Genomic DNA, 21,561 nt, shown 5'->3' on the forward strand with positions numbered 1-21,561 from the left:
AGGAGCCACCAGACTGGGTGGGCGCCCTCCCTCTGCCACAGCTGTCCACGTGGGGCCAGGAGGGGAGAGTGCAGCCTCTATCTGTGGCTGGGCCCGTGTGTGGGGAGCAGGGAGAGCCCACTGCTGCCTCCTCCCCAACTCTCCCAGAACCCCACCACCCTTGTGTGTGATGGCCTCACTGGCCATAGCCTGCACATGGCCACCAGGGTGCCCTGGACCCCCGGGCTGTCCTTTGTCACCACAGCTGGTACTGCTCACGCTCCCTGCCTGGGTGTGGCAGGAGCTGGGAGGCCTCAGTCCCTGCCTGGCCTGTCTCAGGGCTACAGCTTGCATCTCCACCCCTGGGGGTCCGCGTGTAGGGGGAGGGGCAGGCAGTCATCCAACCTGGAGCACTCTGTGCCCAGGGGCATAGCCCTCAGCTGTGCTTCTTGTGGGGTAACCTGTTTATGCCCAGCCACCTGCCAGACCCCCTGTCTGGGCTGCTGGTTGCTGTGACCCTTGGTGCGTGGTCACAGCTGTCCAATGAGATGGCTGTGAGCGCTGCTCCGACAAGCTGCCCGAAGCCTCGGCCCTAGCCAGCAGTGTGGGGGACCGTCAGCCTCATGGGGCTGTTGTCCACAGTGGGGATCCCAGCGCCCCGTGCACTGTTGCCCTGCCTAGGCCTGCAGCACGATCTCTTGAGCTGACCCTCCCTTGGGGGGCTGTCTGGCAGCTGCCCCCAGGGCTGGGCACTTCTGGGCCTTGCTTTCCTCACAGGACAGAATGAGACCTCAGAGGGTGACTTTTCCCTGGGACCAGGGATCAAGGTGACCCTGCACCACTGCCCCAGATGGCTTACCCTTCTGGGAAAGCCAGATTCCAGGGGACCGGGGGGGTGGGTATGGCTGGCACCCACAACCCTCACCCCACCCCCAGGTACATCCAGACCCTGAAGGAACACAAGCCCCGGCTAATGTGGGACAGCCAGGCGGCAGAGCACTTTTTCCAGTACAAGAGGTGGGTGTGGCCAGGGAAGGACCTTCTGAGGGCAGGCAGCAGGGGCGGGACGAGGGGGGAGCTGGGACAGCAGGGGCGGGACGAGGGTGGAGCTGGGATTGCAGGGGCGGGATGAGGGGGGACAGCTGAGCTAGGGCAGCAGGAGCCACAGGTGCAATGATGGGTCCTGGTTCTCTTTCAGGAGCCGAGGTGGACGGCATGTCGTCTTCTACCCCACCCTACAGGTGAGCGCTGTGGTGCTGGGTGGGTGAGCAGGGGGTGGGTGCTGCGCTGGGGGCTGCGGCAGGCACCCACACCTCGGTCTGTGCCCACAGTCCCTGCAGGTGCGGCTGGAGCTGGCCCAGGAGCTGGGCGTCGGTGTGTCCATCTGGGAGCTGGGCCAAGGTCTGGACTACTTCTACGACCTGCTCTAGGGCAGGCCCATGGGGACGTGCACTCTCCCAAGCCATGGAACAATCGGTGCAAAATACAGGCGTGTGCTCTGTGCCGTGACGGGTGCTGGTGTGTGGCCACGCTGTCGGGAGGGGGCTGTGGCCCAACGTGGTGTCAGGCCCTGTCCAGGCACCCAACACCTGCTGGTGACAGCAGCAGCGCCAGCAAGGCCAGCAGAGCTGGGACCTGGCCCAGGCCCCTGTGGGTGGAGTCTCCCCCAGCCCTGTCTGGCAGAGGATCAACACGGTGACGTGAGATGACAGGGCAGGTGCCTGGAACAGCTGAGCTTCAATGACCCCCTTCAGCCCATCCTCCTCCTCACCTCCCGGTCATGTCTCTGGGCTCGGAGCCCGGAGGACACTGCCTGTGAGCCTAGGGGCTGTGCTGGATGGCAGCTGGGGTCCTACGCGCTGGGCCAATTCCCAGGCATCCGGGTTGCTGATTCTGGAGCTTGTTCTGGGAGGTGCCTGTCGGGCCAGCAGCCCCTGCCCAGCCTCCCTCACTGTTGTCATTGTGTGACCTGGGACTGACAGCAGAGTGGCGTTAGAGCTGGGAACCAAGCAGGACCAGCACTGGACCCGGACACAGACACGGGCCGGGAGCTGCTCACTTTATTCAGATGCACCTGGGCTGGTACCCACCGTGGAATGTGAATGAGGGGCCCCACCCAGAGCACCAGGATCGGCAGGGCCTCAAGCTGTCCGGTGCCCGTGTCCTGCTGTTCCGGCCCACTGTGCGCTGGAGAATACATGGAGATCAGAAGTGCTAGAAGCCCCTCCCGCAGCCAGCACGTGTCCGCCCAGTAGCTGCCCGACGGCTCCGGGCACTCGCTGCTGTCCCCCGCACCAAGTCCTGCAGCCGGAGGACTGCGGAGCGTGCCACGTCAGGTGTCTGGTCTGGGGTGTGGCCTCCCCGTGGGCGTGTGCTGGGCCCTGGGGTGTGGCCTCCAGTGGGCGTGTGCTCAGCCCTGGGGTGTGGCCTCCCATGGGTGTGTGCTCAGCCCTGGGGTGTGACCTCCCGTGGGCGTGTCCTTTGGCAGAGAAGGGCTGGTGTCTGTGTGCTATGCACAGTAGGTGTCCGCCTTTAGCACCTGGCAGTACATGGTCATGGCGAAGGTCAGGCCCAGAATCTGCAGGGAACAGAGCTTGCTGAGGGAAGCCCAGCCCCTCCACATCCTCCCTCTGCTGGCCCCCCAGGGCCTTGGTCACAGGCCTCCATCTCCAGATGGGTACCAGTGACCCCTCGGATCCATCCATGTGCCACAAGCACAGAGCAGACTGCTCCAAAAGGGTGGCATCCAGGGCTGGGGGCTGAGGGATTTCCAGGGGCAGCTCTGGGACCAGCCACCAGCATGCGGCAGGCCTGGGTCATCTGTCACCTCAGTGTCCCCCACCCGTGGACCTGGCGCCCTGCATACCTGCACCAGGGCCGTGCACAGCCCGAAGATGCCCACGGCCAGCAGGTTCTCCTGCAGCCAGACCTTCACAGTCTCGTAGCAGGGCTGCAGGCAGAGTAGGGGCCGCTCAGCGGACTGCTGGCCACCCTTCCCCGCCCCCAGGCCTTGCCCGCGCTCACCGCCTTCCACCAGGTGCCCGGGGCGTGTAGCCCACAGCTCTCGCTGAACTCGAGGCAACAGGAGTCAGGCACGCGCGTGGCGTTGTACACCTCAAACCAGTCGGTGTAGTTGGAGACACCACAGCAGCGGAACTGCGGGAGGGAGTGAGGGGCAAGGCTGTGCTGGGTGAGGCGGTCGGCCTCCCAGCACCCACCCGGCCTCCCTGCACCCACCCAGCCTCCCAGCGCCCCGCCAGGCCTCCCTGCACCCCACCCAGCCTCCCAGCGCCCCGCCAGGCCTCCCTGCACCCCGCCCAGCCTCCCAGCGCCGCGCCAGGCCTCCCTGCACCCGCTGTGCCTCACGTCTGTCTGGATGATGCTCCAGGCATTGGTGAGGCCCACGTTGCCCTGTGTGCCATACAGGTGCAGCCCTTTCTTCAGGTCTTGCTGGGCATACCTGTCGATCTGGGGAGAGGGGGGACGGCAGGGTGACCAGGGCCGCCTACCCCCAGCCTCGTCCTCCCTGATGTTCCCAAGGTGACCACAGGCCTGCACCCCTATCTGCCCAAGCACACTGCAACAGCATCTGAGTTCACCAAGCCCAGACAGGGTCTCAGACCAACTTTGGGAGGGAGAACCCAGCATGGGTGGCTGAGGCAGGAGAGCGTGGGCCCCAGGTGACCTCAGGACCACTGAGGCATGAGATGGACCCTGCAGTCAGCCCCTGGGGAGGCCCCTGGGAGCAGGGCTGGGGGGACAGGGCCAGGCAGGGAGGCCCCTGGGGGCAGGGGTGGGGGGGACAGGGCGGGGGGGGGGCAGGGAGGCCCCTGGGGCAGGGCCGGGCAGCTGTACCTGGTCTGTGTAGGCCAAGAAGAGCACAGCAATGGTAACCTCCAGCAGGAACACCAGCAATAGCATCACGAAGAACTGGGGGTCGGGGGCTCAGTGAGCTGCAGCCCCAGGAGGGCCCCCCAGGTCCCCTCTTCCCAGCCTCAAAGCAGGGAGCACCTCCACCCACCTGGCAGTGGGGGGCACAAGTTTATAGCCCCCCAACCCATCTGACTAGGACATGCGCAGGGCCCAGGCACAGCCTGTCCAGGGCTGGGAGAGCCCCTGATCTTGTGTCCTCTGTGTGGGGCAGTGACTGGGCCACGCTACCAGCCTCCAGGACAGCCAAGAGCAGCCAGCAGGTCCTCAGGTTAGACCCCCAAGCTGCAAAAGGCCCCCAGCCCAGCCTGGGCACTGCTGGCTCAGTCAATACGGGGCAGCAGCCTGGCCCCCACTCCGGCCCAGGCCCTGCTGGTTCAGTCAATATGGGGCAGCAGCCTGGCCCGGGCACTGCTGGTCAGTACGGGGCAGCAGCCTGGTCCCTGTGTCTCCAGCCTCCTCAGCCCTGTGTGTGGGCAGGCAGTGGACAGAAGGCAGGAGAGGTGGCCTGCACAGGCACATATATGTGGCGATATGCCTGCTCATGCGTATCCATGTCCCATCAGGGGAGACCCCGGTGAGATCACCCCAAGCTCAACCCCCTGGAGTCCCCGCCTGGCTCAGGGGCTCCATCAGCCTCACCCTCCAGCTGGTCTCCCAAGGCCAGTCATCAGGGTGCTGGGGAGACCTTGGGAACCACCCCGGCCCCCCACCCCACCAGGCCCAGCTCCCCCGGCTCCCACACCACTCACCGTGAGCAGCAGGCACTTGTTCTCCTTGATGGCTCCGATGCAGCCCACGAAGCCAATGGCCATGACAAAGGTGCCGGTGGCAATGAGCAGGTTGGCAGCCGACAGGGACGGGAAGGAGGAGGAGAGGGTGGCGAAGTTGCCCTGGGTGGCGGCCAGCCAGATGCCCACGCCGAGGACACCACAGCCTCCCAGCTAGGATTGGGCCAGAGAGGGGGTGAGGGGCCAGCCCAGAGTCCCGAGCCTCCTGCCATCCCACCGGTGTGCACCCCAGGTAGGCCCTGCACACCCTTGCTGTCCCAGAGGGCTTCTAGGTTGGCAGAGCCAGATGCCCTGCCTGGGCCGAATTCCGTCCCTGCTTGTCACAACAAAAATCTATCGAGATAAGACAGAGCAGAGGCAGGCTGGGGGGGCACCCCAAGGAGGGTTGGACCTGGGCCACTGACAGGATGCTCAGTGGCAAGTGCCAGGCTGTAGGGCAGGGCTGGGCAGGAACCCACTCCGTCACCCCAGGGCAGAACAGGCAGCTGCCAAGCTGGAGGGGCTGGCAGGCGAGGGAGGCTGAGAAGCCACCACCCTAAGACCCGGGGATGTGAGGCGCTGAGCAGGGACCACTGGCACTCAGACATGGGGGACATGTCTTGGCAGCATCTGTCCCCTTCCCGGGGGACCTTGGCCAAGGATGACCAGCACTGGTGGAAGCAGTGTCCACCGTGTTGACCATTTGCTGTCCTGCCCTGGACACAGGCCATGGAGCTGAGGGCTTGCTCGCAGCCTCACCCCTGCCTGGCCCCACAAATGTCGCCCAACGGCAGCCCCCAGGACTGGGGCCCAGGGACAGGTGCTCCTCGGCCATGCCTGCCTCAGGGGCCCCAGCCCTCAAGCCCCCTCCTGGACGCGTCACACAGAGGGGCACACCCGAGGGCAGCCCTCTCCTCTATGCTGAGCACCCAGCAGGGACAGAGGACTGGAGCGGCCAGGTACTGGCATAGGCTGCCTGCCCAACACACGCCCACTTGCTTGTCAGCAGGAATACGCCCCTTGGGGCGCCTAGAAGGAGGGGGGAGGCAGAAGGACCAAGGAAGCCAGGGTTGGAGGGTGCAGGGGAGGTGCCCCCCAGCCCCAGCCCTTCCCCTGCTGTGGCTACTGAGCCCAGACGGGGGACCATGACACCCAGCAGCCAGCAGACACTGCCACCAACGCAGGGGCACTTCACTGCCTCGCGTCACGTGCCACTTGGCCTCAGGGTCCTACAGGTTCCTGCCAACCAGCCACACGCCAACGCATGTGCACACGTGTGTGTGCTTACCAAGCCAACAGTGTTACCTGTAATTTTGAAAATGCTTCTATGCTGCAGCTTCTAAAACATTTTGGCAGGAAAATTACAGCCTTGGGGTGCAGGGGCAGGCAGGGTCTTAGAGGGATGTGGGACACATTCAGGGGGCCTGGGAACCCCTCAGCCCCCAGCAGACAGTTCCCTGCTGCCCTGGGCCCCACCCCAGTGCATGCTGAAGCCCCGTCTGCCCAGCCCCCTCGTACTCATCCAATCTCAGCCCAGCCTGGGATGCAGGATAAGCCAGTCCCCGCCCCACAGGCCCCTCAGCTCTGCCTTTCCTCGGCCGACCCCACAAGGCCTGGTGACTGACCATCCAGCATGCTCCCCTCCAGGCCTATGGGACAGGTGCCAGCTGGCCCAAGGCCCCTCCGGCCATACTGTCCAGCATGGCAGATGGCTGGGCAGCCGGCCACATGCCTGGGTCACCACGGGGGCCAAGGCCTTCTCCAGGAGGCTGACTGGGCCTGGCGGAAATGTTGCTGGCTCCAGCTAGTATGCTGGTCCCACTAAGTCTTTCTGCTAAGTGGGACCTCGGGGGTCTGCACACCCAGGATGATACCAAAGGTATTGCTCATTGTGCAAGGGGTGCCGTGGACAGCAGCCGGTCCCTGGGACCAGGCCAGCATCGGGCAGGGCTCCCCCTCCACTATCCCTGCCACCCACACTGGGCCACCAGTGCTGTGGACACCTACACCGCTGGCCTCACCCCCAAAGACCTGGGTGGTGCCGACCCCAACTCGGAGGAAGACACGCCAGCCAGCTGCACATCAGGCTGACAATGCTGTGGAGCCACCCTGAGGTTGCAGGGACCCCGGTGGGGGTGGGGACAGCACAGGGAAGCCCTGGGCTCATCCCAGGACCCCCCTGACTGCCCTCGGGGTGGGCAGCCCCTGAGCTCAGGGTGTGGGTGGTGGAGTGAGCCCTGCCCTCTCCATCCCCCCAGGACTTCAGCTTGCGTTACTGAGAAAGCCTTGTGGGCCAAGGCCCAGCTGTTGAGGCAGAGATCCCAGGGGGCTCATGGCCCCTCCCAGGCCTGCACTGGGTCCCCCACCAACAGGCCCTGTGCCCCCTGCCCCCAGGCTTGCCCGGTTCTCCCCCAAGAGGACAAGGCTCTCAGGACACCCTGTGGGCCCATCATGGGGATCAATGCCCAAACCCCACGTGCTAACCCTAACCCCAGAGCTGCTACTATCCCCATGCCTGTCCCCAGAGGACCCAAAATCCTGCTGGCAGCCTGCTGGGGCATCAGCCAGGGAAACCAGACCATGCCACACAGAGCAGCCCCTTCCACACCCCAGGCAGGACCGCCAGGCCCCAGGGGCCCAGCCTGGGGAGAGAGCTGGGGGTGTCCGTGGCAGAGCCAAGAAGGGAGAACGGGGGCTGAAGCAGAGCTGGGGGCATCTCCTGCACCCTAGGTGGACACTGTGCCACCCTCTGTACTCCATGGGTCCTGGCAGGGCTGGGCAAGGCCGGGGAGGGGGCTCTCAGCATGGGTCTCCGTGGGGCAACAAAGAGAGCTGGGTTTACAGTGCAGGAGGGGTGGGGGCCTGTTTCCTGGGTTTGAGGATGTGGTCTGGGAAGAGAAACCAGAAGCAGGGGGCTTTTGTTGGGGTCCTGGAGCCAACAGCTATTCCTGGAGACCCCATTAAGTGGGCTGCTCCCAGAGCACACAGACCCCCTCAAGGGGCCCCTTCTCCAGGCAGGCAGGTGGTCAGGTCACCAGGAGGGCAGAGTAGGGGAGCCTGCCCCTCCCCCAGCCTGCAGGGCACTCCCCCTATCCCAGCCCCTCAGTCACTCAGCACAGCCGGCCCTCCCAGCAACCCCCAGCCCAGGGCTGCGAGGGCGACATGACTGTGGCCATCACCGCCCAGCTCCCAGCTGGGTGGGGCACCAAGGACAGCCCCTTCACACCTGGCCCAGTCAGTCTCGGATCCCGTGGAGCTCCCACCTGGCCAAGTGTAAGATGCCCCGGGCTCACCTCCAACCCAGGCTCCTGCCCACCCCAGGCAGCCCTAGGGCTTCCCCCTCCCTGGGGACACGGCGTCCCATCACAGACACCACCACAAGCCCCCACGCTACGCTGGGGCGCGCACACACCCCTTCTCCTTCCACAGCGCCTCCGGGTCTTGGGGAAGCCCTCACCCGCCTGAGGGGCTAGGCAGCCCATAGGGGACCAAGGGCTGGCTGGGTGGAGTCCAGCAAGCAGGTGCCAGGGAGGGGAGGAGCTGCCGCCGCACGTGCCCAGGGCGCCCTGCACACTGCAGGGACTCCCAGCTTGGCAGTGGTGCAGTGCCCAGGCAGTCCTGTCCAGCACCCGTGCCCGCCGCGTCCTGCCGCAGCGCGAGAGGGCGCGGATGCTGGACACCAGGGACCCATGCCCACCCGGCGCGCCCTCCCCGCGGCCCCGCGCGCACTCACCCAGAAGAGCAGGTTGAAGGCGAACATGAGGTACTTGACGCCCTGCAGGCAGCCGCGCGCCATGCCGCAGCGCTTGAGCTCTAGGAGGAAGATAAAGGACAGGTCCAGGTAAAACACCACGTACTTGCTGCCCTTGGGCGACGCGTAGCGCGCCTGAGCCGCCTTGGGGCCGGGGCTCGCGTGCAGGCCGAAGAAGGCGCCGCCGCCGCCGCCGCCGCGCGCCGTGCCCGACCCCTTGCGCTCGGGCGACGGGCTGCGCCGGTACGCCGACTCGTCGGTGCTGGAGCGGCGCATGGCGCCGGCGGCCGGGGTCCCGGTGCGTTCAGCCGCGCACGGCCGCCGTCCCGCGGCGCCCCATCCCGCCCGCCCCGCAGCGGCGGCGGAGGCAGCGGGCGCGCGGCTGCTCGGCCCCGGCGGGCCCGGGACCCGGTCCGCGCCTCGCCAATCCGGGGCGACCCCGCCCCGCGCGGACCCCGCCCCGCTGGCCAATCACTCCGCCGCGCCCCCTCCCCGCAAACTCGGGCGCCAAACAAACCCCCAAATCACTCAGCGGCGCAGCCGGAGCCCTTGCGGGAGCTGGCAGTGAGGGTGCGGGCCGGACGCATGGCCAGGGGCGCCGGGTCAGCGAGGCTTTCAGACGCCCTCGGCGGGGCACGGGCTCCCAACGGGCTTCTAAGGCACCAGGCAGAGTCCACGCTGCTGCCAGCTCATTAGGACAAGGGGCTCCAAGGGGCTCCCTCTACCGCCGAGGGCCAGGCGCCGCTGCCCCTCGGACACGTGGACGCACGTGGGGCAGGGATCCCTGGTTACCCTGCAGCCCTAACCTGCAGCCCAGGGCACAGAGAGGGTATGGCCAGGCTGGTCATTGTGGAGGTCCACCCTAAGTCCAAAGAGAATAGGACACGTTCAAGATCCCGAGAGTCCGTGGCGGAGGCCAAGAGGGCTGGGGCCAGGGTGGCGCCATCCAGCTCTGAAGCCTGGGTCCCTCAGGAGTGCCAGGCGGTCAGTGTGGGGGCAGCGGGCCTGGGCAGCGGCCGCCTGGGCTCTCTGCTGCCCCCCACGGCTCTGTGGGAAGCTGCAGCCTCGGCCCGGGCACCGCCCCCCCCTCCGCCTGCCATCCCCCCCACCCCCCGTTCCAGGAAAGGGACACAGCAGTGGACGGACACCAGGAGCCCGCCCTGCAGAAGCCACTGCCCCAGCTCTCCCCAGGGAGTTAGTGGCAGCCGGGACCCCGAGACCCCTTCAGGACCACTGCCAAGCCAAGTCACGGGTGCCACTGTGGGCACGGGTGGGAGGGGGACCACAGGGGCCGAGGGAGCACACCCCTCCCACCACCCCTGCAACCCAGGCCACACAGACCGCGGCCACCTGGGCCCCTCCCCTCCCAGAACACCCTGCATGGGGCCCCCAGAGGGAGAGGCAGGGTAGAGGGCCACCCCAGAACCCCCGAGGCGGCAGAGGGAGAGTTAAGGGGAACCTCCCAGGATCCCTGGGTGTTCCCAAACCCCAGAGGATGCAGAGCCGCACCCCCAGGCCCAGTGCGGGCAGCTGCAGCCCCTTCCGCACAGGAGTCCCACCTGGGCTGGACCAGAAGTGGCGTCCAACCCAGGTTCCCGTGCCTGTGTGTAAGCCCGGGAGGCGGTTCGGCACTGTGCCCATCACAGGCACCCGCCTTGGCTCTCCCGGGGGGTCGGTGCTCGGCAGGGGCCTGTGGAGATGGCCGGGCAGGAGGGCCATTGCAAGACACAGAGAACAAACATGCTCACACAGGAATAGGGCACACGCGCTCACGGCCATGTCACACCCCAGGAGACCAGCGAGGTTGCCCACTTTCCCTGCCCTGTGCCGTGTGCTCAGAGGAACCTGGCACACAGCCCTGTGCCCTGGGGCTCATCTGCCTGCCCAGGGTGAATGGGGGACTCTTGTGCTGCCACCTCTCCCAGCCCAGCAGGCTTCACCGGATCCCAGCTTTGTCCCCCCAACACCCTGCCCTCCCAGACCAGGGCTTCCTGTGGCCTGTTGGGGGGCACTACAAACCCCAGCCAGGCCACCGCTCCAGAAGAGGGGGTGAGCCAGGGACGCCAGCTGGCCAGGCCACGGCTCACTGGAACAGGGACCCATGCACTGCAGGTCTGAGAGTGGCTGGCAGTGGCCACCAGCCCAGCGCCAGGCCGCCTCAGGAGGAAGGGGAGCCTGCCCTGGCTGAGGCCCCAGGCGACGCCACCAAGGCAAATGCTGGTGAACACAGGCCTTCAGGGGCAGCACACAGCGGCCTGGCAGACGGCTGGGCACCAGGCCACACACACACAGCCTAGGCAGGACAGCCTCCTCCCAGCCCACAGACCCCAGAGGGCCAGACCGGGCTGGGCTTACCTGGGGGTGCAGGGAGAGACCAGAGGTCCACGACAGGATTTGAGCGGACCGACCCCAAGTGCTGAGTCCAGCCCAGGGTCACACACCCCAGCCAACCTGGTGGCAGATTGCCCCTGGTGTGGGGGTGCAATCTCCCAGGCCCAAGCAGCTTGGGGACAGAGGGACATTCGCTAACAGCCACCTAGGCTGACCAGCTCTCAGCAGGTGGAGGCCCTGTGAGGCACTGTGTGGACTCCCAGGGGCACCCGACGCTGTGGGCCCGCCGAGATGCCTGCCTGTATTGGGGTACAGACGCGGAACCCTCAGGAGGGACTGCAGCCAACAGCATCAGCTCCATCAGCCAAGGACCGGCTGCACCCCAAAACTTGTCGTGGGGGGCAGAGGAGCCCCAGCCCCCACCAGTCCTTGCAGGGATGGGGGCCGGTTCCGGGATGGGGCGGCTCGCCCGCCCGCGCTCGGGGGCTGGCCTGTTTCCAAGGCAACGCCCGGGGTGGGCGCGGCTTGGCGGCCCGAGGTCTGTCACGAGTCTCCCAGGCCCGTGCCCTGGCGTGACCCCCTCCTCTGGTCAGGACTTGGGGAACGCCCCCAGCCCGCTCCCCACAGGCCGGGCCAGAGACGCCGGCGGGGCGGGCGCCTTGGGGGCTGCGCGCCGGGCCGAGGCCTGTCGTGGGCCGTGGGGAGCCCGGGCGCGAGCCTGCCCGCCGCCCCTCCGCCCCAGGTCCCCGCGCACTCGGAATCCCAGGAATGCGCACCCGGCCGAGCGGCTCACCGCGTCTCCCCCGCACGGCAGGGGCCGGCCAGGCCGGACCCTCCTCCGCGAAGCCCTCGTCCCCGCCTCCCCTCACCTCCACGGGCTCGCCTGCCTCAGCAGCTGCGCCTGGCTCTGACCCGGCCACGGCGGTGACTCACGGCCGCCGGCCTGCCCCCCTGGCCCGGGCAGGATGTGCGTCCACTCAGCCCGGGGGGAGGGGGCAGCGAAGGGAAGTGGCCTGGGCTCGTGGCTCTGCACGTGGCCGACGGGGCCGCGGCGCTGGACGGCCCCGCGTGGGTTGAGGGCCAGCGGCCGGCAGGGGCTGAGCCCGCACGACCACCCCAGTAAGGCGCTCCCCTAGTCCAGCACTCGAGGCCCAGCGGCCTCGGCACGGGCGGGGGGCGCACTGCTGGCACCCCGTGCGCCCCTCGCGCCCAGGGTCCAGGCTAGACTCTCAGTGCGCCTCGTCCACGCAGCCCTCCCTTACCCACCTCCAGGTCCCGGGTCTGGGTGACAGCGAGGACGCCACCGTCGGGGGCGCCAGGGACCCCAGTCCTGGGCGGGGGCTCCACCGTGGGGGTCCCTTCCACGGAGACCCCACTGCAGCGCCCCTCGCCCGGCCCCACTTGTTGCTGCCACCGGCCGAGGGGGCTGGGCCGGGAGGCCGCCGCCGGGTCAGGGCCGACCGGTGCCCGCGCAGTACCTGCGCCGTCCACTCCCGCCGCGCCGTCCACTCCAGCCGCGCGGCTGTCAGTCACACCGGCACGAGAAACGCGAACCGCCGCCGCCCGCTTTCGGCCCAGCTCCGCCGCCGTAGCGCGGCACGTACCACGCCGACAGGGCCAGGGGACGCCGCCCGGGCAGGACGCGGACGTGTGAGCGCGACTCGCCAATGGGCGCGGAGGACACCCCGCTCCAGTGGACGCGCCCGGGGCGGGGCCTGTGACGCGACGAGTCCGGGCCAAGAAGAGCGGAGAACCGGGCACCGGGAGAGCCGGGAGGACCGGGGGAGCCGGGAACCGAGGGCCGGGAGGACCGGGAGCCCAGCGCGCGCCGCCATGATCATCCCCGTGCGCTGCTTCACCTGCGGCAAGGTGGTCGGCAACAAGTGGGAAGCCTACCTGGGGCTGCTGCAGGCCGAGTACACCGAGGGGTGAGCGCCCCTGCCTGGGACCCCCGGGCCGGCCCGTGAGTGGAGAGCCCCGACCCGCCAACCGCCCCCCACGCCCCTTTGGAACACCCGCGTTCCCGGTCCGCTTCCTCGTCCTCTGCCGGACACACGTGTCTGGGTTTGTCCCCACTCCTCCCTCAGACTGACCCTGGGCTCGAGTGCAAGTGAATGCCCGAGGTCGCTGTGTGCCTGCTGGGTAGCATGTGGGCGCTCCGGGCTCCACCGAGCGGGTGCAGGAGGGGCTGGGGGCTCCGGGCTCCACCGAGCAGGTGCAGGAGGGGCTGGGGGCTCCGGGCTCCACGAGGGACCGGTGCCTGGGCAGCTGGCTGCGGTGGCCTGTTGCCTAACAGCGCTTGCTGCCCACTGCAGGGATGCCCTGGACGCCCTGGGCCTGAAGCGCTACTGCTGCCGCCGCATGCTGCTGTCCCACGTAGACTTGATCGAGAAACTGCTCAACTACGCGCCCCTGGAGAAGTGACCATCTTGGCCACGGCCATCTGCGTCCTACCTGGAGCTCTCCCCGAAGCGGGCAGGGGGCATTGGTCTTCTGATACTGCCAGTAAAATCCTTGCAAATGCCTCCACCTGCTCTGTGGGGCTCCCTGTGCCGTTCAGGGGGCCACCTCATCTTGGGGACCCCCTTTCCAGTCCTCACTGAGCCTGTGGCAGAAGGCAGACCTCCAGCACGCTGGCCTGCTCAGCTGGGCATGCGGACCGTGCTGGGGCAGTTCCCCCCTACCGAGGAGGCCCTGGGTCGCTGCTCCACTCAGAATTCAGAGAATCAGGTAGTTGCTATGGCCACAGTGCCCTGCTGGAGGACAGGAGGGGTGTGTCGGGCTGAGGTGTGGGAGCTATGGTTGGGCGCAGGGCAGGCAAGCCCTAGTGCCCACTGGCTCAGGGCAGCAGTATCGCACTGCCCTCTGGTCCCTCCAGCCGTGAGCACAGCCTGCACCTTCCCTCCCCACCCTGCAAATGCAGGCTCACCCGCTCACTCCACACGCTTTATTAAGCAGCTGGTGGGTGACAGGAGGGGCGCTGGGCACCAGTACAGCAGTGGGTGGGGCAGCAAACGGTGGCCCCACAGGAACCCGGTGCGGGATGATGTGCAAGCAGATGCCAGCCTTGTGGTCGGGGGAGGGGCCACCAGGAGTAAGGCTCTGGCTGCCAGCCGCTGGAGGGGGCAGAGGTCCGGGGCTGGGCCCAGCACCCTGTAGTCACCCCAGCCGCCAGGGATCCATCCCATGAGGCAGCCTGCAGGAGGGGGGCTCTTCAGCCGGGCCAGCCTCCTGGGCCTGGAGGGCCACACAGGCACGGGGCAGGGGCAGAGGGGAGGCCTGGGCCCCTCTGCTCTCAGTAGTGTCAGCTCAGTAGTGGGGGCAGCTGCAGCACGGTGGGCAGCCACGCCCGGCTCAGTAATGCTCCAGCTTGAGGCTCCGGTACAGACAGCAAGTGAAGAACATGCCAAAGACCTGAGGGGAGGCAGGGAGGGTGAGGCGAGGGCCCAGGGTCTCCTGCAGCCCAGGCCTGCACGGGCAGGGGGTGTGAGACACCCCTACAGTTACCCGCCCATGGCCCGCACCTGCACACAGGCAATGCCGATGCCCACAGCCCCGATGACCTTCAGGTGCTCCTGGATGAAGGTCTCCAGCTTGGTGATGCAGCCGCCCTGTGGGTGGGGAGGGGGTGCTGAAGATCTCCCACACTGGCGTCCCAACCCCTCGTCCGGAGCCCCGCCTACCTCCGCCTTGTAGATGTTGGCGCTCCGCCCCCTCGCCCGGAGCCCCGCCTACCTCCACCTTGTAGATGTTGGAGGCATGGTCCCGCTGCCCACAGTTGGGCACCACCGTCTTGCAGCAGCTGTCAGGAACCACGCGGCCCTCAGCCTCCCCTGAGCGGATCCACACACTCTCCCGCCAGTCCTGCGAGTTGTTGCTGCCACAGCAGTGGAACTGGGGGGTGGGAGATGACAGGCAGGCTGAGCCCCAACACATACCCCAGGACAGCCAGGCTGAGCCCCAACACCAGCCATGCCCCTCCCACCTCTTGCTGCAGCTTGTCCACGGCACTGGTCACCCCTTCGTGGCCGGCCTGCCGGTACTGCATGGTCATGGTGCCCTTGAGGCTGTCCTTGAGCTCGGCATTCAGCTGGAAGGGGGTGGGGGTGAGACCCTGAGGTCACATGCTGGCTCAAGGGTGCCGTGGGGTGGGGAGGGCCGTGGGGGGGCAGGGCCGTAGGGGGCAGAGCCTGGGGGGCAGCCTCATGGGGAGGGCACAGAAGCAGAGGAACCCCGTGGGGAGGGCAGGGTCGTGGGGGGCAGCCCCGTGGGGAGGGCACAGAGGCAGAGGAACCCCTAGGGAGGGCGGGCGTCCACCTGCTGGTAGTAGACATAGGCCAGGATGCCCGCGATGACCTCCAGCAGGAAGATGAGCAGCAGCAGCATGAAGTACTAGAGACAGGAGTATGGGGTGAAGTCGCGCCGGGGCCACAGGGCGCGGGGTCCGCGCCACGCCCCACTCACCAGCCGCAGCAGGTTCCGCCGCTCCTTGAAGGTGGCACAGCAGCCCAGCACGCCAGTGACCATGACGACGACGCCGGCCACCACCAGGATGTAGGCCGTGGCCAGGTAGGTGCCAGAGGCCAGCAGGCTGATGTAGTCGCTCTTGAGGGCCAGGGTCCAGACACCCACCGCCATGACGGCCAGGCCGGCCAGCTGCGGACAGCACGCAGGGCGTCAGTGCCCAGAGTGGGGGCCCGGGGCCCGGGGCCGGGGCACGCCTGCTCACCCAGAAGCAGCAGTTGTAGCAAAACAGCAGGTACTTAAGGCAGACTGTGCTATACGTGGCCTTCTTCTCGTTGAACTCGCCCATCCTGGATCTGCAAGGGGGACAGGTCAGCCTGGGAGGGACGCAGAGCCACCAGGCCTGAAGGGGCGAGGACCTGAGTCACTCTTCAGGGATCCAATTCCAGGCCAGAGCCCTGTAACCCTGTTCCCTGGAGGCCCCAGGGCTGCCATCCCAGGACTCAGGCCGGCTGGCAGCCCGGGGGGGAGGCAGAGTGCCCCCACCACAGCCAGGTCGGACCCCAGGCAGGACAGGACACCCTGCCCCTCTCCAGTTGGGGGTCTGGACAGGTGTGCCGAGACAAGGGAAGACACCACCACTCGCCTCCAGCCCCAGCCGCAGCCTGGCATAGAAATGCGGTGCCTGGGGCCACGGCTGCAGCCAGGCACCATGGGCTGGACTTTACCAGCCTCGCCTGGCCGCCCCGCCCAGCACTCACCGGCGGCAACGTCTCTAGGGCACAGGTAGACTTGGAAGCTGCCGAGGGCGGAGCTGGGAGGACAGGTAACAGGTCACACGTCTGGCTCTTGCCGGCCAACCAACCGGGGTCCCGCCTGCAAGCCCCCAGGGCGGGGGCCAGGGCCGCCTTCCGAGCAGGCAGGATCAGCTGGAGGCAGAGCCAGGAGTGGCCAGGCCTGGTATGTTCGTCGGCACTGGGTGGGGCGTCAGAGTGGACAGCGCGATCCTAGGAGGGATCTTCCCAAGAGCCCTCCTCGGCCTTCGCGAGAACCTGGCCGTGGCCCCCGCGGCAGGACGCCCCCAAGCCACCACTAAGCCAGGGGGCGCACAGGCGTGGCCCGGAGGGGCCGCCCACTTCCAGGAACGCCCGGAGGCCGGCAGCCCCCGGGGAAAGGGCGCGGGGGAGCCGGAACGGCCAGAAATAGCTACTGCGGCCGGCTCCAGGCTGCCGCCCGGAACACCCCTCCATCCCAGGACGCCCAGCGGTCCGCGGTGAGGTCACCGCCGCGGCGGGGGCCCGTCCCTGTGCACCCGGCAGACGGGAGGCGGGCACCGGGCTCGGGGCTCGGCGCGCCGCGGCCTCTCCCGCCCGCCCCAGGGTCCGGGAGGGTCCCGGAGGCGCCTCCCCACCCCCGCAGGGAAGCGGCGGCGTGGGGCGGGCGTGGCCTCCGGCGCGCAGGGCCCGCGCACAGCCAGGCCGGCCGCGCGGTGGCCCCGGTCGGGCGGCGCACTCACCAAGCACGCGTCGGAGCGGGCCCGGGCGGCGGCGACTGCGGGGGCGGCGGCTCCAGCCGGGAATGCGCGCCGGGGGCCGCAGCCGGACGCCCCGCCCCGACGCCAGCCCCGGCCCGCCCCGACGCCCGGCCCGCCCCCTGGCCCCGGGCCCCGCCTCCGGCCTGCGGACGCCGGGCGGGTCTGAACCAGCTCTGCGGCGCGCGGGGGGGCGGCCTGTGCACGTCCACGCGGGCCTGCAGCCCCCGCGAGGCCCCGGAAGCGCTGGGCTTCCTCGCGAGCGACCGCTTCTCTCTTGCGCCCCAACAACCTGCCGCACGCTTAGGGGGTCCGCAGGACCGAAGCGTGCCAGGAGAGCGCCAAAGGATGTGGGAAGGGGTCTTAGCGGCCAGCCCTCGGGGGAAGGGGCAGAGGCTGAGCGTGGGGTAGACAGGCAAGGGATGCGTGGGAAGAAGACAAGAAACGCCCTGGGTGTCGGCTGCTGGCTGGTACCACAGGAGGGACCAGGGTCGCATGTACACCGTGCGCTGGTGGACGCGGCCACGCACAGATCCCACGGGCGAGACAGAGTGGTCGTTGCAATTTATTTGGCAGCGATGGGGGTCGGCAGCACTTGGACCCCCTACTCATCCCCAGCCGCCGTGTGGCTCCTTCTCCCGGGAATCCCCATTGCGGGAGCCCCTCCGGGCCTTGCCAGTCACCGCGCCACGGAAAGGTGGCCGGAGCCGCGCCTTGGGGGCCGAGCCCAGCAGCCGCACGTGGGCCCTGGAGGGCGCGCCGGGGCCAGAGTCTTCCTGCGGCCGCCGCCCAGCCGCCGGGCCTCACTGGCGTCCCTCTGGTCGCGGAGCCGCGTGTTCAGCTCCCTGCAGGGAGGAGAGGGACAGGGGCTGAGGAGGGGTCTCGGGGCGCGGGCGGCAGCGCCCCTCCGCCAGCGGAACGCCCCTCACCTGAGCAGCGCCAGCTGCCGCAGCAGGCTCACTTTCTCCTTCTGCATGTTCCTGGACACCGCGACCACCTCCCTGCGGGCGGGAGGCGTGGCCGGCATGCAGGTGACCCCCCAACGCACCTCAGACCCCCGGGTGCAGGCTGGAACCGACGTGGCCCGCACCTGAGCCCGCGCCCGCCGCCCGGGGAGCCGCCCCCGCCCCGTCCTCGGGGTCGCACCGCTGGGTCCGCTCCTGGCGACCGCGCGCGTCGTCCTCCAGTCGGCGGAGCTGCTCCTGGGCGCCCTCGAGCTGCGCCCGCAGCGCCTCGTGCGCCCGCCACAGCTGCGCGTTCTGGGCCTGCGCCTCCAGCTGCTCCGCGGCCCGGGCCTGCAGCTGCTGCTCCAGCTGGGGGTGTCGGAGAAGCAGGCTGGCAAGATGGGCTCCCCCGCGCGGCCCTGCGCCTCGGGGGACGCGGGCGCGGGGAAGCGGCCGCTCACCTCCCGCTGCCGCAGCCCTGCGCGCTCCAGCTCCTGCTCGCAGCTCAGCAGCTCCGCCTCCAGGCGGCCCCTCCGCTCTTCCCGGGGCAGGCTCTGGAAGGTAGCGGGCACCTGAGCCCTGCTGGCCGGGGACAGCGGGCCGCGCGGAGACCCCGGGGCCGGCCGGGCGCTCACCTGCGTGCGCAGGCGCTGGCGCTGCTGGCGCACCTGCTGCTCCAGCTCCTCGTACAGCCCACGCACCTCCCTGTCGTGCTCTCTCTCCCGCCTTGGGGTGCGACAGCGGTGAGAACCTGCAGCCCCCGGCCTGCCGGAGCCCTCCGCCCAGCAAGCCCAGCGCTCACCGCCGCAGTGTCTGCTCCAGGCCGTCGCGCTCCCGGGCCGCCTCTTCCAGGCAGGCAGTGGCGCGCATCAGCACGTCCTCGAAAGAGCCCAGTAGCTCGGGCCGCTCGCGCTGCAGCCGCGCCCAGAGCGCCCGCACGGCCCCCTGCCTAAGGAAGGGAGGGTGCTGAGGCCCGCTGGCCCACCTTCCCTCCCGTGGGCGCTTTAGGCGGACCCCGGGCTGTGCCCGCGCCACCGGTCCTCCCTGTAGTCCCAGCTGCCGCCTCCTGACATGCAAATTCTGCGGGAAATCACGACGGCGCCTCCCAGCTGTGGGAACGCCTGGGCCTAAGCCGGCCTGTGGACCTGGTGAGGGGGCCGACAGGCGGGTGGCCGGCAGGCACCGCAGCGGGGGAGCAGCTCACCCGCCCAGGACCGGCGCCACCCCCAGCTGCTCCAACAGAGCTGAGATCTGCTGCTCCTCTCCCTCCTCCTCCTCCAGGCAGCCCCGCACAGACCAGCCAGCCTCGAAGGTTTCCTCCCGGGCGTCCGAGGGGGACAATCCCTGTGTGGGCTCTGCACCCACAAACTTCCCTGAGGGCATGAGAGGCAGCGTGATGCGGGCCTGCGGTCACCACCCCGCTGTCCCCTCACCCGCCCGCCACCAGCAGTATCCTGCCCTCTCGGGCCAAGTTTCCTGTTTGGCTTCCTTGTTCTGGTCCTGCTGGCCTGAGAATGTAAGGGCCACAGCCTGGCTCCCAGCTCGACCTGGGCCGGGCCAGGAAGGGTTGGGGGGCCAAGGGGCTGGCTCTGTACCCTGCACAGCCATGGGTGCCAGGGCAGGGGCAGTGGGCAGGGCTGCGGCTCACCCAGGCCAAGGCAGAACTCGCGGGCTGTGAGGAAGCCGTTGTGGGCCTGGTCCAGGCTCTCAAACACGGCCTCCAGCTGCTCTGGAGACAGGGGCAAGTCGTTCTGCAGGCCCTGCATGGTAGGGGCAGCAGGCAGGGCTGAGCTTGGGCCCGGAGCAGCCTAAGCCCAGGGCAGCCTGAGCTGGGGGCTGTGGCTCACCTGCAGGTCATGTCGGGTGATGAAGCCCTTGGCCTCCTTGTCACAGAGCAGGAAGAGCTCCTGGGCCTGCTGCAGCATGGAGGCTGCCCCCTCCTGCTCGCCCTCCTCCTGGGGCTCCTCAGGGCTGGCCATGATGGCTGACGGCCCTGGGAGGCCGGGCTGGCAAGCAGGGCAGATCAGAAGTGAGGGAAGGGTTAGGATTAGGGTTAGTGTATAGGCAGGTGCAGGGAGGCGGCAGCAACAGAGGAGCCTGCAAGGCTTAGAGTTCGGGTTATCCCTCCCGGCTTTGACCCCAGGTCCCCAGGTGTCTGGGCCCTTCCTGGCCCAATCTTTGGCTGCTATTCCAGGCCTGGGCCTGACAGCTGGCAGGCAGAGCCTCCAGCTCCCTCCCTGCCTTTCGGCCCCTCCCACCTGACCCCCCCCAGCATAAATTCAGGGTCCCTAGGGCCACCAGAGCCTGCCAGAAAAGCCCCAAAACTGTGGGCTTCAGTTCCCTTCCTCAGCACTGCCTCTTTCCAGTGCTGGGGCTTCGGTTTACCAGAGCTCCACCCCCAGAGCCACTTGTGCACACACCTTCTGACCCCCAGGCACGGCGACCCCAAAGCCGCACTCCCCAAGGAGGGGGTGAGCGCTACAGGCCGGAGGTCTGAGAGCTGCAGGGCCGAGTCCCCGCGTGCGCCCTCCCCTCAGCCTGGAGAGGGGGCCACCCGGCCGGTGCCTCCAGGGCTCCACCGACCCTAGTCCGTCTCAGCCGGAAGCTGCCCGCTGCCGTGCCCGGCGAGCTGGGAGGACGGGCCGGCCGGGTGGGGCCGCGAGCCGCGCTGGATATCCTCACCGCCGGGGCTGCCCTGGCCCCTGCCCCATTCTCCCCGGGGGTGCCTGAGGTTCCCCACTGAAGCGGTGGAGACGCCTGCACGGCGGGCAGGTGAGGGTGCGAGCGGTCGGGGTCCGGGCGGGCGCGGAGGAGACCCGGGTGGACGGACCTGCGAGCGCTTACCTGGGAACGGCGCCGCCGCACCTGCCGCGCGCGCCAGAGCCGCTCCTCCCGGAAACGCGGCGCGCCCCGCCCCTGGTCGGACCCCGACTGCGTCCCGGGAGCGCGGGGACCCCCAACGGCCCCTACTGCCCCTCAGGCACCGAGACCCCCGCGGGGCCAGGTCCCTGGCGGAGTCGCCACTCCGCTGTCGCCGTGTCCCCGCCTCCTGGCGCTTCCCGGGGCGGCCGGATCCCCGAAGGGCGCAAGTGTCCGTATGGGCAGAAGTGGAGCGAGCCGCGGGGAAGACCCGGCGACACCCTCTCAGCAGGGTCCGGGCCTCTGCACCAGGAGGGTGCAGACCCAGCGGGCGGCGGAGCGAGCAAGGGCCGTCCCGGAATTCTGGCGTGAGGCTCTCCAAGTATGCGTGTGGGATCTGCCGGCAGGAAACTGGCTGTTTCCCGGTTATCTCCGGCCGGGAGCCCTCCCCAGCTTTCCCACCGCGCAGGTCACACGCCGACACTGAATGTCCAGCGCTGCGGGCAAGCCGTGCGGTGCCCAGGTCGGGGGTGTGCCCTCCTCAGGACCCCACGCCTGCTGGGACACAGCCCTGCCTAGGGTTCCCCCCCGAGGGCGGGGGCGCGCCACGCAGCCCCACCTCACCCACCTGGAAGGCGCCTCTCACACACTCCCACAGTGATGGGGGCTCCAGGCCGCTCCTCCGCCTGGACAATCCTCCGAGCCCAGAGGACGACCTTGACATGCGAGGGGGTGGCCCCTGGCAGCGACACAGGGACCTGCCCAGCCGGCTCGCCCAGTCTGGTGGCCCAAGGGCCCCAGACCCGACCGTTATTGTTGGCTGGGGGCATCCCCACCTGGGAGGGGCAGAGCAGGTAGGCTATGCCCAGTGGGAGTCCTGGTGCCCTGCCGCTCCTAGAACACTGCTTCCCTCCACCGGCCTCAACATCCCAGACCCCTGGAGACCCCCAGAGTGGCAAGGAAAGAGCCACGTGTGCAAGGTAAGGCAAGAGGCTGTTACGG

At 68.8% G+C, this 21,561-nt stretch overlaps 6 protein-coding genes across 14 annotated transcripts in view; 2 read left to right on the forward strand and 4 right to left on the reverse strand.

Annotated features, from left to right (window-relative positions):
* LOC131478936 (chitinase domain-containing protein 1) overlaps positions 1 to 1,488 on the forward strand; it is a 28,362-nt gene extending 26,874 nt beyond the window's left edge. For both annotated transcript variants that reach the window (XM_058659559.1, XM_058659558.1), the window contains exons 11-13: positions 916 to 996; positions 1,178 to 1,220; positions 1,311 to 1,488. In XM_058659559.1, the coding sequence (XP_058515542.1) occupies positions 916 to 996; positions 1,178 to 1,220; positions 1,311 to 1,409 (223 nt within the window). In that variant the 3' untranslated portion in view covers positions 1,410 to 1,488. The remainder of the gene's footprint in view (positions 1 to 915; positions 997 to 1,177; positions 1,221 to 1,310) is intronic.
* LOC131477904 (tetraspanin-4) overlaps positions 1 to 12,498 on the reverse strand; it is a 33,435-nt gene extending 20,937 nt beyond the window's left edge. Inside the window, exons 1-8 of one of the 6 annotated variants that reach the window (XM_058659566.1) lie at positions 12,240 to 12,498; positions 8,413 to 8,492; positions 4,662 to 4,853; positions 3,835 to 3,909; positions 3,346 to 3,447; positions 3,004 to 3,135; positions 2,846 to 2,929; positions 2,423 to 2,557 (exon numbers count right to left, since the gene is read on the reverse strand). In XM_058659566.1, coding sequence (XP_058515549.1) covers positions 2,489 to 2,557; positions 2,846 to 2,929; positions 3,004 to 3,135; positions 3,346 to 3,447; positions 3,835 to 3,909; positions 4,662 to 4,853; positions 8,413 to 8,475 — 717 coding nt within the window. In that variant the 5' untranslated portion in view covers positions 8,476 to 8,492; positions 12,240 to 12,498 and the 3' untranslated portion in view covers positions 2,423 to 2,488. Of the gene's footprint in view, positions 1 to 2,422; positions 2,558 to 2,845; positions 2,930 to 3,003; positions 3,136 to 3,345; positions 3,448 to 3,834; positions 3,910 to 4,661; positions 4,854 to 8,412; positions 8,819 to 9,236; positions 9,407 to 10,785; positions 10,984 to 12,239 lie in introns of those variants that run through there. The other 5 variants (XM_058659562.1, XM_058659564.1, XM_058659565.1 and 2 more) reach the window with 5 other exon arrangements.
* Positions 1 to 13,290, forward strand: part of LOC131478937 (DNA-directed RNA polymerases I, II, and III subunit RPABC5-like) — a 38,421-nt gene extending 25,131 nt beyond the window's left edge. The window contains exons 2-3 of the mRNA XM_058659568.1: positions 12,555 to 12,689; positions 13,077 to 13,290. Coding sequence (XP_058515551.1) covers positions 12,595 to 12,689; positions 13,077 to 13,185 — 204 coding nt within the window. The 5' untranslated portion in view covers positions 12,555 to 12,594 and the 3' untranslated portion in view covers positions 13,186 to 13,290. The remainder of the gene's footprint in view (positions 1 to 12,554; positions 12,690 to 13,076) is intronic.
* A 719-nt stretch (positions 13,291 to 14,009) lies between these two features.
* Positions 14,010 to 15,599, reverse strand: LOC101532347 (CD151 antigen). Its single transcript, XM_004599204.2, has 7 exons — positions 15,491 to 15,599; positions 15,226 to 15,417; positions 15,079 to 15,153; positions 14,747 to 14,851; positions 14,497 to 14,655; positions 14,286 to 14,372; positions 14,010 to 14,175 (listed from the first exon to the last, which is right to left on the reverse strand). Exons 1-7 carry the CDS (start codon positions 15,572 to 15,574, stop codon positions 14,116 to 14,118), a joined length of 762 nt encoding a protein of 253 aa, XP_004599261.2. The 5' UTR covers positions 15,575 to 15,599; the 3' UTR covers positions 14,010 to 14,115.
* A 129-nt stretch (positions 15,600 to 15,728) lies between these two features.
* Positions 15,729 to 17,253, reverse strand: LOC131478938 (forkhead box protein I3-like). Its single transcript, XM_058659569.1, has 3 exons — positions 16,742 to 17,253; positions 15,987 to 16,200; positions 15,729 to 15,737 (listed from the first exon to the last, which is right to left on the reverse strand). Exons 1-3 carry the CDS (start codon positions 17,251 to 17,253, stop codon positions 15,729 to 15,731), a joined length of 735 nt encoding a protein of 244 aa, XP_058515552.1.
* Positions 17,254 to 17,398: 145 nt separating this feature from the next.
* Positions 17,399 to 21,298, reverse strand: LOC101521845 (EF-hand calcium-binding domain-containing protein 4A). Of its 3 annotated transcripts, none has more exons than XM_058659555.1 (10): positions 21,188 to 21,298; positions 19,548 to 19,706; positions 19,349 to 19,460; positions 18,905 to 19,073; positions 18,503 to 18,649; positions 18,336 to 18,426; positions 18,162 to 18,254; positions 17,903 to 18,069; positions 17,686 to 17,757; positions 17,399 to 17,601 (listed from the first exon to the last, which is right to left on the reverse strand). In XM_058659555.1, the coding sequence occupies exons 1-10, from the start codon at positions 21,281 to 21,283 to the stop codon at positions 17,436 to 17,438; spliced, it is 1,272 nt and encodes a 423-aa protein (XP_058515538.1). In that variant the 5' UTR covers positions 21,284 to 21,298; the 3' UTR covers positions 17,399 to 17,435. The 3 variants fall into 3 exon arrangements, with proteins under 3 accessions (XP_058515538.1, XP_058515539.1, XP_058515540.1); XM_058659556.1 differs by lacking the exon at positions 21,188 to 21,298 and adding an exon at positions 20,121 to 20,836; XM_058659557.1 differs by lacking the exon at positions 19,349 to 19,460 and having other exon boundaries at positions 17,428 to 17,601; positions 18,503 to 18,645.
* Between the last annotated feature and the right edge of the window lie 263 nt (positions 21,299 to 21,561).

This window comes from Ochotona princeps, unplaced genomic scaffold, assembly GCF_030435755.1.
Source record: "Ochotona princeps isolate mOchPri1 unplaced genomic scaffold, mOchPri1.hap1 HAP1_SCAFFOLD_148, whole genome shotgun sequence".
In the NCBI taxonomy this organism is placed as follows: domain Eukaryota; kingdom Metazoa; phylum Chordata; class Mammalia; order Lagomorpha; family Ochotonidae; genus Ochotona; species Ochotona princeps.